The sequence below is a fragment of the Malus sylvestris genome, chromosome 14, assembly GCF_916048215.2.
Source record: "Malus sylvestris chromosome 14, drMalSylv7.2, whole genome shotgun sequence".
Classification (NCBI taxonomy): domain Eukaryota; kingdom Viridiplantae; phylum Streptophyta; class Magnoliopsida; order Rosales; family Rosaceae; genus Malus; species Malus sylvestris.
Window position 1 is genome coordinate 7,310,242 of NC_062273.1, and position 19,481 is coordinate 7,329,722.

The window sequence follows — 19,481 nt, forward strand, 5'->3', positions numbered from 1 at the left end:
TTTGGAGAAGGTAAAAGCTGCTGCTTTGGTGCTCTCATTGGGTTTCTTCATTTATCCTTTCCCTTGAGCAATCACTCATATTGGTGCTATGTTCTATAACTTTTGGGACATAAATTTGTTATGTATTTTTGTCTTCACACAAATCGAAAACCGATCGAAACCAACCCGCCACTGTCGGTTAACCGACCTGATCGATTTTAGACCTAGTTTCGTCTGCCCATCCCTAGGTTCTTCAAACCAACCACATGACTTGTTATACTCAAGCTAAATCTTGCTAAGCGATGTGTTGCTTTCTTGGTTTCTCACTTGCTGAAAGTGACCTTCCCCTGAGGAAATGTCCTCATTAATCGACGGCATCGTCCAAGACATGCCCAAAGTGACCAAAATTTGCTTCAGAATCCCATTGAAGAGCTGCAATGACCATTTTAGACCGTCCCCTTCTAGTTCCACCTTAACACCCACCCAACGTTTTTAGTTTTCAATTTTCCTTTTTTACTTAAAACTTGTTTAGTAACTGTTTTCAACTTTCAATTTTGATATAAAAAAAATTAAAAAAAAAGAGCTAAAATCTAAACATAGAGTTTCCAAAACTTGACTTGGTTTTTCTTTTTTGAAACAAAAATGTGAAAACAGTTGCCAAAGTCTTCCATTTGTGGTTTCAAAAAAGGAAAACATTAAGGAGACCAAATTTTTAGATTATTTTTTGTAGAGCACATGATATGACGGTTAATTGTTAGACTACATTTTAATGATTTAACGAAGAAGTCCAACCATCAATCAATAACCACATCATGTGGTTGACAAAAAATGATTAAAAATTTGGTCTGTCTAGCATCACTCTAAACTTTTTTTTTTTTTTCAAATACTATTAAAAACGCTTTTGATAATTTGAAAATACTTTTAGTGTAATTTCCCAAATAAATACACCCATACTATAGTCCTTGAATTCATAATGATGTACTAATACAAACGTCACACCAAATTTCTTCCAAATTTAGGCAGAAATTAAAGGACTTAATATGATTACATCAAAGTTTTTGGTGGTACCAAAAAAAGTAACTCATGTTCATATTTTGCAGCTTTTAGTCCACACCCAACCCTTACCCCTTTTGGCCCCTTTTACTTTTAGAGCTTTTTTTTTTTTTTTTTTTTTTTTTTGTTTTGTTTGTAACAAACGATATTATTTACACTAAAACCATCTCTACCCATTGGCCTAAAACCTAAAATTTTTAGCTCAAAAAATTTAGGTTTTAGCCCAGAAATAGTTTTTCTGCTCCAACCCTTCTGGCCTAAATTTTTTAGCCTGAGATTATTAAAGAATAAATTTAGGCTAATTTTTTATGTTAAGTAAATTTAATATATATATATATATATATGTAGACTATCGTAAAATAATTTTATGAACATTTTAATCTAAAAATATTTAAACTCCAATAAATATTGAAAAATCACTAAATCGATACATGAAACTTAATAAAAATGACAATTATTTTAGCCGTTGGATTTAATTTTGAGCTGTTAAATCTTCTTTTTTTTACCGTTAGATTTGATTATGTTCAATCTAAGCCGTTGGATTCAATAAATATATAAATATAAAACTAAAAAAAAAATTGAACGTGGACCGTTGGATCAGAAAAAGTAGCCGTTAGGCTACCACACGAGCGCAACACACAGGGGACAAACCCACGTGGGTGGGTCCAGCTTGAATTTGGTGCTCGCGCGTTCTGCGCGTTGGGCACCTGGGTTTCGGTGTTGGCGCTTCACACACCCGTTTTCACTAGCAGGGGTGGGGCCCACCTCGATTTCTGGCCTAAAAACGGGCCAATATTTGGCTTCCATTTGAGTTTTAGGTTTTAGGCCACATTTTAGCCTTGGGTTGGGTTGGGTTGGGTTGGTGAGGGGGAATAGAAGTGGAAATTTGAGTTTTAACTCAGGGTTAGAGAAGGCCTAAGGGGGAGGGGGTGAACTTAGCCTCACAAAGGGCTATTAATAATATGGTTCAAATTCGTCTTTGGCGAGAATTGAACCTAAGACCTCTCACTTATAAGTGAAGATGAACCACTAGACCGTAGTAATAAGAACCACTTCTAGAGCTTGTTAGTTATTATTGTATTTTGACATCTTTTCTACACCAAAAGTTATTTCAAAATTAAACAAAAGAAAATAGAGAATTTTTTGATAATAAATTAAAAGAAAATAGAGTTGACTGTAATTTTGTTACTAATTATTATCGTAAAGAAAGAAAACAAAATATGAAAAGAATACGACAGACACATGATAAGCTCATATTTATATATATTTTACATCAAATTCACTTGTTTTTTCTTAGTTAGTTCCTTATATTTTTGAGCTATTTACTTTGTTTTTGTGTTTTGTAGGATTTGTCAAGCAAAGAAGAGAAAAATAGCACATATGAGGTTTTAAATAACAAATTTGTCAAAACTGCCTGTGCAGATCAGCTGACTTTGGAAGCGAATTGCGAACAGCTCAGAATGAATTAGAGAATAAGCTTTATATTCTTGGAAAGCTACAGATGTCTATTTTCTAGAGAAGTTTGCGGCTTGTTAATATCATTTTTCTAGAAGAAGTTATGTCCATTTTAACACTGAAAGGTTCCCAAGAGGCTGAGCAGTTTGTAACTGACAAGAAGCTATGAAAGCAATAAACTCAATAACTTCTAGCAGCCAAAAAAACCACAAGCCAGCCAACACCTATTCAAATATCAATGGAAAATGGAAAGGGAAATTAAGATGAGGATTAAGTGGGAGTAATTGGCATAAAGGCTATCCAAGGAGTTACATTAGTTTTTCCATTTCCTCTCACTTATTGTCATCAATAAATGGTTGTTAGTGGTGTGAGTTATGGAGAAGAAAATGATGCAGCAAGGATGTGGTTTAAAGGAGCGTTGGGGGGAGGAAATAAAGGATAGCTGAACAAAAACAAAAAACAAAAAAAAAAGGCAACGGCAAGGGAAAAAAAAAGAAACAAAGAAGGTTGCAGCGTTGGGGAAGCAAGGAAAGAAGAGGAGACCTCACTCGATTCTTTTGGTTCTATCTTCTCAAATCCATGTCTTACTTTTGGTTGTTGGGGGGAGGAAATAAAGGATAGCTGAACAAAAACAAAAAACAAAAAAAAAAGGCAACGGCAAGGGAAAAAAAAAGAAACAAAGAAGGTTGCAGCGTTGGGGAAGCAAGGAAAGAAGAGGAGACCTCACTCGATTCTTTTGGTTCTATCTTCTCAAATCCATGTCTTACTTTTGGTTTAATTTGAGAATTATGTGTAACTAAATTTCTAGAAGTTAGGGGCTGTTTTGAAGCCCCAAATACGATTGCAAGTTTGTTATGACATTTCATTTCAATTTCTTTTATGAAAGATGAAAATTGGTTCACTACTTATGTCAATGATGAGTTCTTTATATGTTTTCTATGGATGCATACTTAATAAGCATATCTAGGATTCTAATACTATGACTATGTGTGTGTCTGCCCTTGTCAAATGAGGATCTACATATGTTCTAGAGTAGTTCTTGTTAATTGCGATTAACATGTGAACCAATTTCTAGGATAAGTAAGACAACGCTAGTACTTATGATGCCTTGTGATAACACTAATTCTTTTCGTTCGTAATGATTTCTACTTGTTAAATCTATGAACACACCATTCTAGATTGCATGCTAAGGACTAAGTTAAGTTGAAAACCCTCTTATCATGCTACGTATGAAAGAGTAATATGCTATGTTCTAACATTGAACTGACATGAGCATCTTCATTCAGAAATAAAAGGAATTTGAATGAAACATAACATGTTTGCATGATTATTTGGTGGTGGGTAGCTATTCCCCTAACTCGTTTTCTTAATTTATGAACTACAATATGTTTTTATTATTTAAAATCTGTTTCTGTCCTTTTTTGTTGAATTTAATTAAAATAGAAAATCAACTCCTAAAATCCCAAACATTTGTGTGAGTGTATCTTTCTGTGTCAAGTGTCTACATATAAAATTCCGTTGAATTTAGAAAAGTGTAAGTTGGTCTAATAATTATTTTTCAGTGGCTGGTCAGGAGGGACATCAGCCAGTTTTTGTGACATTTTAAGTAGTTAGATAAAACAATCTTCTGTGGGAAAACCCCTTATTTTCATATGCTACAATTGACATATCTTAGTGTTAATAAGGAAAATCAACAGGACATTTGTGTGCTACTTTGTGGTGTGCTTTTAATCCTATCAACACACACAAAGACACAAGCATGTACATTCATAGAATTACCCATGGAAAATCAGTCTTCCCTGCAAAAATCAACCAAAGCTTGGGAGAAAATACAATTTAAATAGCAGAGGCTATTGGGTTGCGAGATGCTCTGTTGATGGCTAAGATTCGAGGATTTAAAAACATTTGTGTGGAAAGAGATTCTAAGCTTGTCATTGATGCAATTAAAGGGAGGTCCAGAGTTCCTTGGAGAATCAAGAATATTATTGAGGATATTAGGAATTTGGCAACCTCTTTTCTCTTATTTAGGGTCGCACACTTCCGTCTTGTGTAGTCCAAGCTCTTCAATTTGATTGTACTGCTACTGGTTGTACTCGCAATTTTGCTCTCTAATAAATTTTATTCCTTAATTAAAGAAAATTTAAATTTTTGAAGTGCCAGTGATAATTTCTTCAATTAATTATATTTAGATTTCTAAAAAAGTTGACAAAATTTATTGGTATTTAATTATGATTCTTTAGGAGTCTAGAAAAGTGTTGTGCTATTTAAAGGTCAATGAATTCTATTTAATTCATTTGTTTGTGTGGTCAATCTATTTAATTCTTAGTGGTGAATTTTTGTAGACTTTTAAGGTTTATTTTTTTAGCTAATATATTATACATTAAAGAAGGGAGGTGAGGGTTCATCTTTGGCGATATTCGAACTTAAGATTTCTCACTTACAAGTGAAGAGGAATACCACTAAACCCTAAATTAAGATTTTAAATGAGACTATCAAATTGTAGTAATCTTCAATCTTAATTTTTAAAGAGTTAGTCAAAATCTGGTGGTATTTAATATCGAGTTTTTAAAAATGTTTCAAAATCTGGTTGTATTCAAAATTCAATGAATTTGTAGGAATTTAGGAGTTGGAGGATTTTGGTGAATTCTAGAGTGAAAAATATAAACACTAGAACCCTTACAAATCATGCCTCTACCCCTAAGATTTCATTGTGATTCCTCCCTCTACAAAATATGAGCAGGTTTGGATAGGAACTGTTGAGAGTTGTCCCACATCGATGAGGGACAAGGTTTAATATGTGCTTATATGGTCTTGGGCTACTCCCCATAAAACCAATTGGCAATATGGGGAGTAGCCCAATACCATATAAGCACATAGCAAATATTGTCCCTCACCAATGTGGGACAACTCTTAACAGGAACAAACTCTTCTTGTAAGCAAACATGTAAAGGTAACATGAACAGAAACCTACAAACTTTAGTTTCAATTTTTCTGTCTTCTCTGTATGGCCAAATCTTTATTTCTTTCTCTTCAAGGACCTAGTAATCCACAATTTTCTTGTCTTCTCCTCATGGCCAATTTTGTTTTGGAGAGCCCGAAAATCTCAACAACTCAACCAAATTCCAAACATCAATTTCCTTGCCTGATACTTTTTTTGGTTCAATTCTCTTGCCTGATCTTGGTATCCCATAAAGAAGAAAAATACCGGTGAATGGACGCTTTGTCATTAGAGTGTTATAACCTGAGAAAGCTTTTATTTTTGTTGTTCTGTAGTCTTTTAATTACCATATTTAGATAAATAAATAAAAAGGTTATAGGTCATGGGTTGTGACATTCACGAAGGTAGTTTAATCACTCAATATGTGTTGTACTTGCCAACACTACTCCCCTTCATTACCGTAGAAATCTTGCTTTCTTTTTTGCTTTCCTTTTGGCATCTTGGTTGTGATTTTTAGCATTTTCTGTAAATGCTATAAAAACTCTATTAATATCCATTAAACTCCATAACAAAATTTGTATAAAATTCCTTTTAAATCCACATGGAGTTTATGTGAATCGATTAAAAAATTAACTCATTTTTACATTTTGCAACTTTCTTCTTCTAGAGCTTGTTTTTGTATTTTGACATCTTTCATGCACCAAAAATTATAAGGAATGCATGGCTACTCAAAGATGAGTAGGAGCTCCTACTCAAAATTCTTCATGTCTAATTCACATAACTTTGTGCTTATAGCCGTGTTGACCCTAAAAACTACCAAGTCTACGTGGTGCACATGCCGAATAACTAATGAGCTAACTACGTCCTTCGGTTGTGTGCAAGGCGTGCCAACTCAACGGCCGAGCTCGGCCGATGAGCAAAATTTGTTGATGTTGCGTTGCGTGCACTGCTGACTTCTGAATCTCGGGCTACGGCCGAGGAAGGAGCACGTATCCACCTTCGTGCACGTATCCACCTTCGGTTGTGTGCGAGGCGTGCCAACTCAACGGCCGAGCTCGGCCGATGAGCAAAATTTGTTGATGTTGCGTTGCGTGCACTGCTGACTTCTGAATCTCGGGCTACGGCCGAGGAAGGAGCACGTATCCACCTTCGGGTTCTAGAGCCTAAAGACAAGGCTGCTAGTTCTACGAAGTTCAATATCAAATTCGGCTCTCAGGGTGCCGAATGTAGTAACCTAATAACACCTCACTTCGCCTAGAAGGCTGATGAGATAACCTCTGCCAATAAGGATTTGAAAATCTTTCTCGATCAAGATTTGGATAGATAACCAGTCGGCTTCGTCGCAGTGTTGTTTATCCAAACTGAAGGTGCTTTGCGGTCGGCTGATTATACGGCAACATTGCTATTTATCCAAACTGAAGATGTTTGCCGGTGGCCTTCACAGTGCTGTTTATCCAAACTGAAGATGTGTTGGCGGAAAAAGAAAATAAAAATCTCAAGGTGTTTGAGAGGTTTTGCGTAGAGCGAGAGTTTGTGCAGGGCAGTTTGTATGTTGAGTTGGAGAGGCTTCAATGATATTCGTGGCTCTATATTTATAGAAGCAAATGTTGTGTGGCGCGGCCAGATAATTTTGTAGAGTCCAACTGCAACTCTATTTGCGGAACTGAACTTGATCCGCGTTATAAGCCAAGGCATATCCTTCAAATTGATCCGTGTGATTTGTTCCTTGACTTTTCAAACCCATTAGCTAGATAAGCAACATCCTATCTTTTAGATGTCATCATTACTCCTTATTTTATGCAAATAATTAGCATGCAACAGCCTATCTGATAACCTCCACGGTGCTGGAATCAAGGCATGCAAGTTTATCCCTTAGCCATATATTTCAATAGGACTTGGCAATAAAAGAGGTATTGCCTCTAGTAATTTAAATGCAAGTTTAACTTTTGATATTTCCACAAAAACTATCCAGGTGCAATCCCTCGCTCCACGTGTATGCATCTTGACTCACCAACTTAATATAATTACCACATTCCAAGAAAAATCACGTGCAACAACCCCATCCATGAATTCCAAGTCAATTTGACTTGTACCACCCACTTCTGTATCAGAAATAGGACACGTAGGAGATTGCATGCATCCAGGGATTGATATGATCAGCCCATTCGAATTGAAGACATATCAGATCAACTTTTCCAAAACAACTGTCTAGATATATCAAATATTATGTTTAAATATCCCAGTTAATATTAAGAGATAATATCATGATTAAAATCACAATACTATTTCTCAATAATAACTAAAATTCATTTCAACCACTTTATCATCCAACGGTCTAATATCCGTTTATTCAACAGCCTCGATTGCTTGGGCCAATGGTGTAATTTTGGATCCAAACATTGCCCCCCAATTTCCTTGAACTTCGGCTCGCAAGCCGAATGGTGAAGGAAACTAATTGTTCGTAGCCAACAAAATCTCGTCGTATCGCTAAAAAAGAAACTTTGTTCCTTGGCAATAACATGTATGTTATGCTAATGTTGTGGTTTTCCTCGACTGCCACAATTCTATACAAGGCTCGGCGACTTTGCCAGAAAAAACCTTCTAATTACTTCGATCATCCAACCCATACGGTCGAATCACAAATAGGGTCGAGAAGAACCTGATTCTTGGTAGCTCGGCCTATCACCTATCATGAATGTTGCAATCACTTTTCTGAAACAATCATATGTGGGCAGCTCGGCCAAGTTTGGCCTGTCATTCAGCCATCCACTCCTCAACATTATTATATATATAACCAAGGCCATAAAAAATAAAATCAAATCTTGGCCTATTGGCCTATTCTGTCTAACTTGGAATGATGTTGTCGGCCATGCATATTCTTTTCTGACTCCCAGCTCCACCAAATAGTCTCTACTAAACTCATCGATCAACACCCTTATTTACTTGATGCTTTTTAAGTCCAAAAACTTGATGAACTCGAGGAAAATCAAAACAAGTGTCCCCATTGAGATTCAAGGGCATGCAGACCCACCGAATGACAAATCCAACTGCACCGAATTTCCACCGCCTTGCTTGCTTACTCTCGGCCCAACGTTTTTTTTTTTTTTTTTTTTTTTTTTTTTTTTTTTTTTTTAGTAATAACACGACAGATGCCACACAAGTAATAAATGTTGCCACGTCCATTTGCCCCTACCACCGAGTAGAACAATTTTTTGTACAAGGTCAGGACTCAAAATGCTCGTGAGGATTCTCCTGTGCACTCAATGAGAAATATATGGTCGAGGAAAAATGAGCATCCACCGCCGCATTAAAATTCACTCGTTAGAAAGTTGTTCTGAATACAACCTTGCCAAGTAAGTCGCTCGTCAAGAAAGAAGCGTAGCCATAGACTAGATGATTGGATTTTGTGCCAAGTTAAATTTGGGCCAACGGAGGTTGAATCTGCCTCGGACTCGATGGAAACTCATTAGACCTCCTTGGCCGTGAACCAAGTAAAATGTAACAGGATTGGGGGTGAATGGCGTCTCGCACTCGTCGGAGTTTATCCGTTTTCTCTTGCCAATGGTATCCTGACATAACTTGGAAGCAAATCATGATTTCTCACGCCAAACATGTCCATAGGATGAAGCCTACTACCTCTTTTGTCTTAATCATATCACATCACCATCCCACAAATTCACCCTTATCTCATGCATGCATTAATTGCACGAAATTAATCCAGTAGTAGTTGTACTGCCGCGTGAACGCCGAATATCACCATTTAATTTGAATTGTAGGTTAGAGATTTATGCACTGAGCAGCAATTTCACCAAGTAGCTATTTTAATTCACTCATTCTCAACGAGATTAAATAAGTTTAAGCGCCGAAACCGTAGAAATGTACCACCTATGCCCCCTTTTATTTTCTGAAGCATCGGTTGAGCAGCCGAATGGTTAAGAAAATCATTTATTCTTTTTTTTTTTTTTTTTTTTTACCAAAATAAAACAAAAGTGGCCGAACCATAATCAGGATGAGGCCAACGATGCTTTATTCCTAGCCGAGATCTTTTTATATCAAAATTCTCAATTTGATTTCGCTTTAGGCCGAATAAAGAATAATTTCCAAAATACTTTTGACTTGGCGAAATATTTTTGATTCTCAGCCGCCGAATGTGCTGAACAATTATTAAGCCCCCTGGGCATAATAATTTCGCCAATTTCAGCTTTTAACTCGAACAACTTAGCCGAATGGGATTTCTCTATATCGGCTTTATCGCCAATAATCATATCGATTGGCGTGGTTTTTTCGGCTAGGCCTATGTCTCGACCTTGTTCGTCATTGGAGCACTCCTCTGACGAATCATTTTCTAAGTCGATTTTTGGCTCAGAAACTTAAACTTTTTCTTCTAGGCCAACCGAACTTTCAATCTCGACCGAAAAAATAAGTGGCCTAGGTTTTTCTTCGGCCGTCTTGACAATTTTCCTAGGCCGAATTTTGATTGTGGTTGGAGGGGAAAATTACTCCCATCTTCTATACAACTTCTCAATGAGTTTTGCTTTCTTCTTGTAGCAATTCTTTACTTGGCGCCAAATCTCGTTTAATGGAACCTGATTGAGATCTTGATCTATCATGTGAACTTCGTAGTTTTAGCACTGGGTCCCACTGGGCGTGCCAAAATGTTGACCTTAAAAACTATCAAGCCTACGTGGAGCGCAGGCCGAGTAACTAATGAGCTAACTAAATCATTCGGTTGTGTGCGGGGCATGCCAACTCGACGGCCGAGCTCGACCGGTGAGTAAAATTTGTTGATGTTGCGTTAGGTGCGTTGCTGACTTCTGAATTTCGCGACTACGGCCAAGGAGGGAACACGTCTCGACCTTCAGGTTTTAGAGCCTGAGGACAAGGCTACTAGTTATGCGAAGTTCAATATCAACTTCGGCTCTCAGGGTGCCGAATATAGTAACCTAATAACACCTCACTTCGCCGAGAAGGCTGATGAGATGACCTCTGCCAATAAGGATTTGAAAATCCTTCTCGACTGAGACTTGGATAGATAACCAGTTGGCCTCGTCGCAGTGCTGTTTATCCAAACTGAAGGTGCTTCGCGGTCGGCTGATTCTACGATAACAGTGTTGTTTATCCAAACTAAAGATGTTTACCGGTTACCTTCATAGTGTTGTTTATCCAAACTGAAGATGTGTTGGCAAAAAAAGAAAATAAAAATCTCAAGGTGTTTGAGAGGTTTTGCGTAGAGCGAGAGTTTGTGCAAGGCAGTTTGTATGTTGAGTTGGAGAGGCTTCAATGATATTCGCAACTCTGTATTTATAGAAGTAAATGTTGTGTGGCGCGACCATATAATTTTGTAAAGTCCAACTGCAACTCTATTTGCGGAACTGAACTTGATCCGCGTCAGAAACCAAGGCACATCCTTCAAATTGATCCGTGGGATTTGTTCCTTAACTTTTCAAACTCATTAGCTAGATAAGCAACAGCCTATCTTTTAGATGTCATCATTACTCCTTATTTTATGCAAATAATTAGCATGCAACAACCTATCTAATAATCTCCACGGTGCTGGAATCAAGGCATGCAAGTTTATCCCCTAGCCATATATTTCAATAGGACTCGGCAATAAAAGGGGCACTACCTCTAGTAATTTAAATGCAAGTTTAACTTTTGATCTATCCACAAAAACTATCCAGGTGCAATCCCTCGCTCCACGTGTATGCATGTTGACTCACCAACTTAATATAATCACCATATTCCAAGAAAAATCACGTGCAACAACCCCATCCATGAATTCCAAGTCAATTTGACTTGTACCACCCACTTCTGTATCAAAAATAAGACACGTAGGAGATTGCATGCATATAGGGATTGATATGATGAGCCCATTTGAATTGAAGACAGATTAGATCAACTTTTCCAAAACAACTGTCTAGATATATCAAATATTAGGTTTAAATATCCCAGTTAATATTAAGAGATAATATCATGATTAAAATCACAATACTATTTCTCAATAATAACTAAAATTCATTTCAACCACTTTATCATCCAACGGTCTAATATCCACTTATTCAACATCCTCGATTGCTTGGGCCGATGATGTAATTTTGGGTCCAAATAAGCCGAAACCGTTCATATTATAAACCACTCTGTAAAGATTATCTATGCAAAAATTGAATTGAAACTAAGGTTATTAACTCAATCAAATGTAGCAAATAGATAAACGGTTCGTAATGTTTTTACCATTTTCGTTCATCTGTTCTTACAAAATTCTATGACTAAACGACCTTAATTGACACTTAGTTAATAACTCAACCATCTATAACACATCGTTTGATTTTAAAAAAAAAATGGTCTCCCTAACTTTACCCTTTTCAAAATTACAATCTTTGCTTCTATATTATTGTCTTGACAATTATTATATCACATTAAATACCCTTTTTTAGTTATATAACATATTCACATCAATTTATATAAAAATCTACCAAATACTTAGACACTGTTTTTTTGTTAAAAACACTTATACAAAAAATGTTTACCAAACACTCAACAACTTTATTTTACAGTTGTTTATTCTAGCAACACAACATAAACAATTTTTTTTAAAAGCACAATAATACCAAACTAGTACATAGAGTGATTTATAATATGAACAGTTTTGATCATAAATAAGAATGTCTATGAATTAGAAACGAAAAATTTTGAGTAAGAGCACCTACTCATCTTTTGAATAGTCAAGTATACAAATTATTACAAAATTAAATAAAGGAAAATAGAGTTTTTTTCGATAAGAAATTATTAAAACAAAATAGAGTTGATTGTAATTTTGCTATTAATTATTATCAGGAAAAAAGAAACAAAATACAAAAGGAAAAAGACACAACACAGTGACAGAAATTATTAAAACAAAAGGAAAAAGAGTTCTTTTCGGAGAAAGACTCAAACGAGTACATTGACAGAATTACCCATGGAAAATCCACCGGTCTCCCCCCACAAAATCAACTGAAAAGGGCAATCACAGTCAATTTAACAGAATCGTGCCAAATCTTGTTCTGTTTTTGTCTCAGCCAGAAACCTTGGGTGGCTTTTGTATTGCCGGACCCCTTGCTCTCGTCTGTGTGTCAACATATATATATATATATATATATATATATATATATATATTATATAATTCTGTCCAAATCTTATCAAAAAGTGGGGAATTTTGATTTTTATATTGTTGGTTTAGCTGGAAACCCAGAAGAGAAGAACGATTTCTCTCTCTCTCTCTCCCCCGTTGAATTATATATTTGAGTTCATCAGGTTCTGTTTTTGCATCATTTCCACTGTAGATCTGAGAAGAGGTCAGTCAATGCTCTCTGTGATTGCTCATTTGTTAGAACTCGTTTGAAATTAATCACTTTTTATAGTTTCTTGTAAACAAACAAAATAAATTAATGAAATAGTTTGATTGATTGGTGTGGAGCTCAAACGAATTCAGGACTAATATTGAGATTTACAGAAACCCATTAAAATTTTCTGTTGATGATTTGCTTACAAACTTATGGTAATGCTGGGTTTTGTTATTGCTATAATGCTATCAAGTCTATGGGTTTTTTACTGAATTTTTTTTCTTTCGGAAATATGCACAATAGAACTTCTTAAGAAAAAAAACATATAACTTTTCCACTAAAGCAACACCAAAACGCCATTTATCGCGTGTTTTGGTGCCGCTTTAATGGAGAAGTTCTATTTTTTATGGAAGATTTATAAAAGGTTTTATTTGTGCATATTTCTCTTGTTTGTTTATTTTTACACTTTGGTGGTGGAATTTGGAATGGTTGACTTGTTACTTTGCTGTGATTTGTTTAATGCTTTTGGTATCTACGGATTCTTATGTCTATAGATTCTTATTTGTATTTGTGTTAGTTTCTTAGGTGCTTATTAAGGGCTAGAAGGTCAAGAATATGGAGTTATAGTTGTGGGTTTGTCTCAGAAAAGCCTTTTAAGATGATGCTTCCCATTCAGAAGTGGAAATGCTCAGTGTCTCAGATAGCAACAGTTGCTTCTGTTGTGGCAATGGTCTCGATTGTACTGGTTTCGATGGTTCATCTGTTCTGGTTTCCGTTGGTTCCTTCTTTTGCTTACTTTAGTCAAGCTCAGAACTCTTGTCTTCCAATTAATGGATCAGTTGAAGCAATTACTGATCAGGCAAAGGGAAATTTAAAACCACCTATTGACTTAGATCGTCAGTTTCCGTCTGACTTGCACAAGGCAGTTGTTTTTCGTGGTGCACCATGGAAGGCTGAGATTGGCCGGTGGCTTGCTGGTTGTCATTCAATTTCTAATGAAGTCGACATTGTTGAGGTAATAAGAACAACTTCATATATGCATAATATTTCTGTTTTATCCTAAATGCGTGAAGATATCAGTGAGTAATGCCATGGGAGTGTTCTGGTAAATAGAGGGCAGAAGAGCTGGGTGGGTGGGTGTTGCACAAGTCATCCAATGAAACTAAATCACCAAATTTTATTGGAAGAGCGTTTATCTATTTATAACTAATTATATTGACAGATTATAGGTGCTAGTGGCTGCAAAAATGAATGCAGTGGTCAAGGCGTCTGTAATCATGAATTGGGACAATGTCGGTGCTTTCATGGATACACTGGTCAGTATAATTTCTTCTTCTTTCTTTCCTTCAACTTGATCAAATACAAAGTTGTCAGTAAGTAGTAGAAAACAGATGTAATAATTCTTAATGACAAATATTTCGCTAATCATTGCTTGCATGGTTTAATATCTATTCGGTGATATGTTGAGTAACACATGGTTTGCATGGTTTACTATCTATTCGGAACATTTAATTTATTTTTTTGGTAGAAGACATAAAAAGCTCTCTTTAATTTCTCCCCTCTCTCAGCTATTGAGGAGTTTCAGTAGGTTGCAGGTTCACCATTTCTGTTGTTTGGCTCTAATTGTTGCATCACTAGAAACAAAAAACCTTGTCATTGTATTACTTTCAAAGAGTTCTTAAATTCTCGTAGTTTCCCAGTTGCCTTCCTTATTCTAGTTGAGAATTTTGACTCCCCCCCTCCAAGATTTAAAAAAAAAAGAAAAAGAAGGAATAGTCAACAAAGATTTGGGTTTCTTTTTTCTAAACAGCCTGTTCTGTTGCGGTAAAACCAGAACTAGTATGCTCTTGTCAGATGAATCATTTATGTGATTATAACATCAACTAGTTCTTCAGGGGAAGGATGCTCTGAGAGACTGCAGCTGGAATGCAACTACCCAGCATTGCCAGATCGACCATACGGGCGATGGGTTGTCTCAATTTGCTCTGCGCATTGTGACACGACAAAAGCAATGTGCTTCTGTGGGGAAGGCACGAAATATCCAAATCGACCTGTGGCAGAGTCATGTGGCTTTCAAGTGAAGTAAGTTTATCGGATCCTAACTAGGCTTCTGTCCGTATAAATAAGTTACTAAACACTGTTTATGCCACAAATCTCTGACATCTGTTTCAGGTTACCTTCTGAACCTGGTGCACCTAAACTGACTGATTGGGCAAAAGCTGACTTGGATAATGTTTTCACAACTAATAGTAGCAAACCGGGATGGTGTAATGTGGACCCTGCTGAAGCATATGCTCATAAGGTGAAATTCAAAGAGGAATGTGATTGTAAATACGATGGTTTATGGGGACGGTTCTGTGAAGTGCCTGCAGTATGTACTTGTATTAATCAATGCTCTGGGCGTGGGCATTGCCGTGGTGGATTTTGTCAGGTAACAATTGGTTTATTATGCATGAATGCTAAGTGTTGTTTGTTTGAGTGCCTTCTTGTTCTCATATACACGTAGTAGTGGACATTGAGGACCAACAATTTTAGGGTTAAGATGCTACCAGCGTATGAAACCAAATTATAGCCTATTGGCTTGATATACAAGAAGCGGGGACGGGTGTGTGGTTTTTGTGTTGTGCAGGCACTCAAACGAGAAACTAGTTGAAGTATTTTGCTGACACTAATTTTCAAAATTTTTGCACTTTTTCCTTTGCAAGTTCCCTTTAATTCATCGATAGATGTGGACTATCATAATATTTGCTCTTTGACAATATGTACTGCCTAAACTGAGTGTAGTTTCCAGTGTAACAGTGGCTGGTACGGAACTGATTGCAGCATTCCATCTGTTGCATCATCAGTTAGAGAGTGGCCTCAATGGCTTCGGCCTGCTCAGGTTGATATTCCTGATAGCTCGCATCTTCCAGGGAAATTTGACAACCTCAATGCTGTGGTGAAAAAGAAAAGGCCTCTTATATATGTTTATGACTTGCCCCCAGATTTCAACAGCCTACTTCTTGAGGTCACAATTTGCTTAAAACTGTGATTGTTTGATTCATCCTCAAAGCAAGGTTCTTATTTTTTCTCGATTTCCTGTTGCAGGGGCGTCACTTTAGGTTAGAGTGTGTAAACAGAATCTACGATGACCAAAATTCAACATTGTGGACAGATCAGCTGTATGGTGCACAGGTATTAATTGAACTGAAACTCATAGTCGACTTGTAAATTTGAAGCATGTTTAGGATTTTTCATCAGTCTTGTTGCTTGTTTGCAGATGGCACTTTATGAAAGTATCTTAGCTAGTCCGCATCGTACATTAAATGGTGATGAAGCAGATTTCTTCTTTGTTCCTGTTCTTGATTCATGCATTATAACTCGTGCTGATGATGCTCCTCATTTGACTATGAAGGTATGCTTTTTGTACTATTAATACATTTGTAAAATTGCAATTTCACGTCTGGGTTTGCCAAGTCAATGCTTTCGGAATTGGCTTTTGTTCTTATGTGCTTATTGAAACTTTTAGGAACACAAGGGCTTGAGGAGCTCTCTCACTCTGGAATATTATAGGAAGGCTTACGATCACATTGTTGAACAGTATCCCTTCTGGAACCGCTCATCTGGAAGAGACCATATTTGGGTATGATGTAACTGAGAGAATTACTTAAGGCCAGTGTGGAGAAAAATTGAACAGAATGAGATTTTTCTTCTTGTCGTAGTTTAGATCATTTTATAAAGAGTACATGCTGATGATGTCCTCTTCATATCTGAAGGCAGTTTTTTTCATGGGATGAAGGTGCATGCTATGCTCCCAAGGAGATATGGAACAGCACGATGTTGGTTCACTGGGGAAACACAAACTCGAAGCACAAGCATTCAACAACAGCTTATTGGGCTGACAACTGGAATGAGATTTCTTCTGATAAAAGGGGTAACCATCCCTGCTTTGATCCTGATAAAGATCTCGTACTTCCTGCTTGGAAAAGTCCGGATGTCAACTCCTTAAGCTCAAAACTTTGGTCCAGGTGCATATCTGATGGAAAGCATACTCATATTTCCATGATTTTTTTTTTCTTTGCACTCCCCAAAGTTAACCATGATAACTAATCAATGGCATTTCAATACTTTATTTTCAGATCTCGTGAGAGCCGGAAAACACTGTTCTACTTTAATGGAAATCTGGGACCAGCTTACCCAAATGGAAGACCAGAAGCTTTGTAAGTGAACGAAAGAGCTATTTATTTATCTAATTGTGGGGTGGTTGAATTTAATTTTTCTGTGGACAACCTGTCAACTGTTAAGAGTGTGCCTTGCCAATAGTTTCCGATACTATATTGCACAACTTACAGAAGATCTGATATAAAATTTTGGGGTATTTATGCAGCTATAGCATGGGTATCAGGCAGAAACTGGCAGAAGAATTTGGGTCAAGTCCTAACAAGGAAGGGAAACTGGGAAAACAACATGCAGAAGATGTGATTGTTACACCACTACGAGCTGAAAACTATCACTTGGATTTAGCCAGTTCTATTTTTTGCGGGGTATTTCCTGGAGATGGTTGGAGTGGTCGTATGGAAGACAGTATTTTGCAAGGCTGCATTCCTGTTGTCATTCAGGTAGTTAATTTTCTATTCCTTTCTTGGCCCTTTTTTGGAGTCTTGGAACATTCAGTTAGTTTATCACTTACTTTAAAATGCTTGTAAGATAGTGATTGCTCGCATCTTCTCATGTTATGAGATGTGTAACCCGCTTTTATTATTTATGTTCTCAAATTATTAAGGATTTTTATCTTTCCTGGTCATGTTTAGATGCTTTATTCCAAACCATGATAACCAAATGATGACAACATACATTCGGTCTTTCTTATATTTTGTTGCTTCATGTTTAGGATGGAATTTTCCTGCCATATGAAAATGTGCTCAACTATGAAAGTTTTGCTGTTCGGATAAGCGAAGATGAAATTCCAAATTTGATCAATATTCTTCGGGTAAATTATTACTTTTATGATTGATTCAAAGAAGCTTCTGACTGGAAGTTTGGAGGCATTAAGGTGACTGATTTTTGGACTCCTGAATTCTGCAGGCGTTTAATGAGACAGAAATAAAGTTCAGGCTGGCTAATGTGCAGAAAATTTGGCAGAGGTTTCTGTATCGTGATTCTATTATGCTCGAAGCTGAGAGGCAAAAAACAAGTTTTGGTCGTATGGCAGAGTGGGCAGCTCAATTCTCGCAACTAATTGAAGACGACGTCTTTGCAACGATGGTGCAGGTAAATATCCTCCTATTCCATGTAGCAAGATGTTTAATACTCAAACCATCCTCCTTCAACATTTTCTGTTGGTTGATAAAAAATTTATGGAATTACTTGAGTTCTGAAATTAACACTAAAGCGTTTCAAAAGGAATCGCTGACCGCCTGCTCTCATCTTAATCAGGTTTTGCATTACAAGTTGCATAATGACCCGTGGAGGCAACATGTTCATGTCAAAAAGGCATTCGGGTTACCTCAAGAATGTTTGTTTAAAAGCAGCTGAAGAAACATGCTTGCTTACAGCTATACCGGTTTGAAGAGATGATAATTGCTGTATCTGAAGAGCTCGTCGGGTAAGAGGAAGCAAGCATGACGACAAATTGTGTCATTCAAACGAGAAGCTCATCATATGCAGCATCCAGTTCGATACAGAAAGCCAGGTTTCTGAAAGTTGTACACCAGTTTAAGCCAATTTTGTCCAAATGGAAGGACCTTAATTTTCTTCATATCTTATACGTATTTACTGTTCATTAAGTATTAGGCGGATTTTGTGGGGTCCACATGCATCTTCGCTGGGAAGTAGGTTTCTCTTCCCTTCTATTCTCATCCCCTTCCATCCCCTCCTCTCACATATTGTTTTTTGAAGAGGTCGCACTTGGTGCGATGGCAAGTGCCTTCGCCCATGAGCGGTAGGTCTCGGGTTCGAGACTTGGGAGCAGCCTCTCCATAAATGGGGGTAAGGCTAGCCGACATTCACCTCTCCCAGACCCTGCGTAAAGCGGGAGCCTTGTGCACTGGGTACGACCTTTTTTTGTCTCTATAAAAAATTTAATATAAGATGTTGACGTGGCTAAACCGTAATCGTTCAAATAGGAGGGGAGAGAATCCTCCTCCCTTTGGCAGAAGTTGTCCGTGCACGCGCATGCTTCAGGACTGCTGTTTCTGGTCCGAATAAGCGGAGACGAAAGTACAAACTAGGTTTATGTTTTCATATTATCTTACATACTAATTGGTATACATGTGAGATACAGGTGATAGCAGAAGACTTTGGTTCAAAATTCATCTTACATATATGTTCAATTCTCTCATAATATAAGGTCATTAACATGATATACACAAGCTTCAACATAACCACAGAAAAGATTGTTTGTTACTTTGTGGCTTGACCTGGATCTCAAATGACATTTTTTTACAACGCTGTTTTTGTGCCATTGTGCTTGAACAACGAAGCTTGTTGTGACATATATGACGTTTTATATGTCCTTAAAGAAGAACATTTAAAAAATAAAAAATAGGGGCACGATAATTCTAAAAATAGGCTACTCGCTAACCACTACAAAATTCTTTCATTAATAACGCATAAAGTACATCATATAATGTTTACTAGATGACGATTAATAAAAACACCGTAGATGTGGGTGTCGTCGAAGATTCTCTTTTAAGGCTTTGAAAAAACGTCTTTGTTTGTGTTCTATGGCATTTAGAAAACATTATAAACCTACAAAA

At 36.9% G+C, this 19,481-nt stretch overlaps 1 protein-coding gene across 2 annotated transcripts; it reads left to right on the top strand.

Moving 5' to 3' along the window:
• The first annotated feature begins 12,497 nt into the window (after nt 1-12,497).
• Nucleotides 12,498-18,594, top strand: LOC126599226 (uncharacterized). 2 transcript variants are annotated; one of them, XM_050265567.1, is made up of 15 exons: nt 12,498-12,756; nt 13,322-13,759; nt 13,967-14,060; nt 14,640-14,826; nt 14,917-15,175; nt 15,536-15,751; nt 15,832-15,918; nt 16,004-16,138; nt 16,253-16,366; nt 16,504-16,751; nt 16,863-16,943; nt 17,111-17,342; nt 17,615-17,713; nt 17,809-17,994; nt 18,160-18,594. In XM_050265567.1, exons 2-15 carry the CDS (start codon nt 13,403-13,405, stop codon nt 18,256-18,258), a joined length of 2,394 nt encoding a protein of 797 aa, XP_050121524.1. In that variant the 5' UTR covers nt 12,498-12,756; nt 13,322-13,402; the 3' UTR covers nt 18,259-18,594. The 2 variants fall into 2 exon arrangements, with proteins under 2 accessions (XP_050121524.1, XP_050121523.1); XM_050265566.1 differs by having other exon boundaries at nt 13,330-13,759.
• The last annotated feature ends 887 nt before the right edge of the window (nt 18,595-19,481 follow it).

Bases quoted from the DNA above. Each gene is read 5' to 3' on its own strand.
- LOC126599226 (XM_050265567.1), top strand. From the start codon at position 13,403: ATGATGCTTCCCATTCAGAAGTGGAAATGCTCAGTGTCTCAGATAGCA. The intron at 16,752-16,862 runs GTGCATATCTGA...CTTTATTTTCAG, and splicing joins AGCTCAAAACTTTGGTCCAG to ATCTCGTGAGAGCCGGAAAA. The intron at 16,944-17,110 runs GTAAGTGAACGA...GTATTTATGCAG, and splicing joins AATGGAAGACCAGAAGCTTT to CTATAGCATGGGTATCAGGC.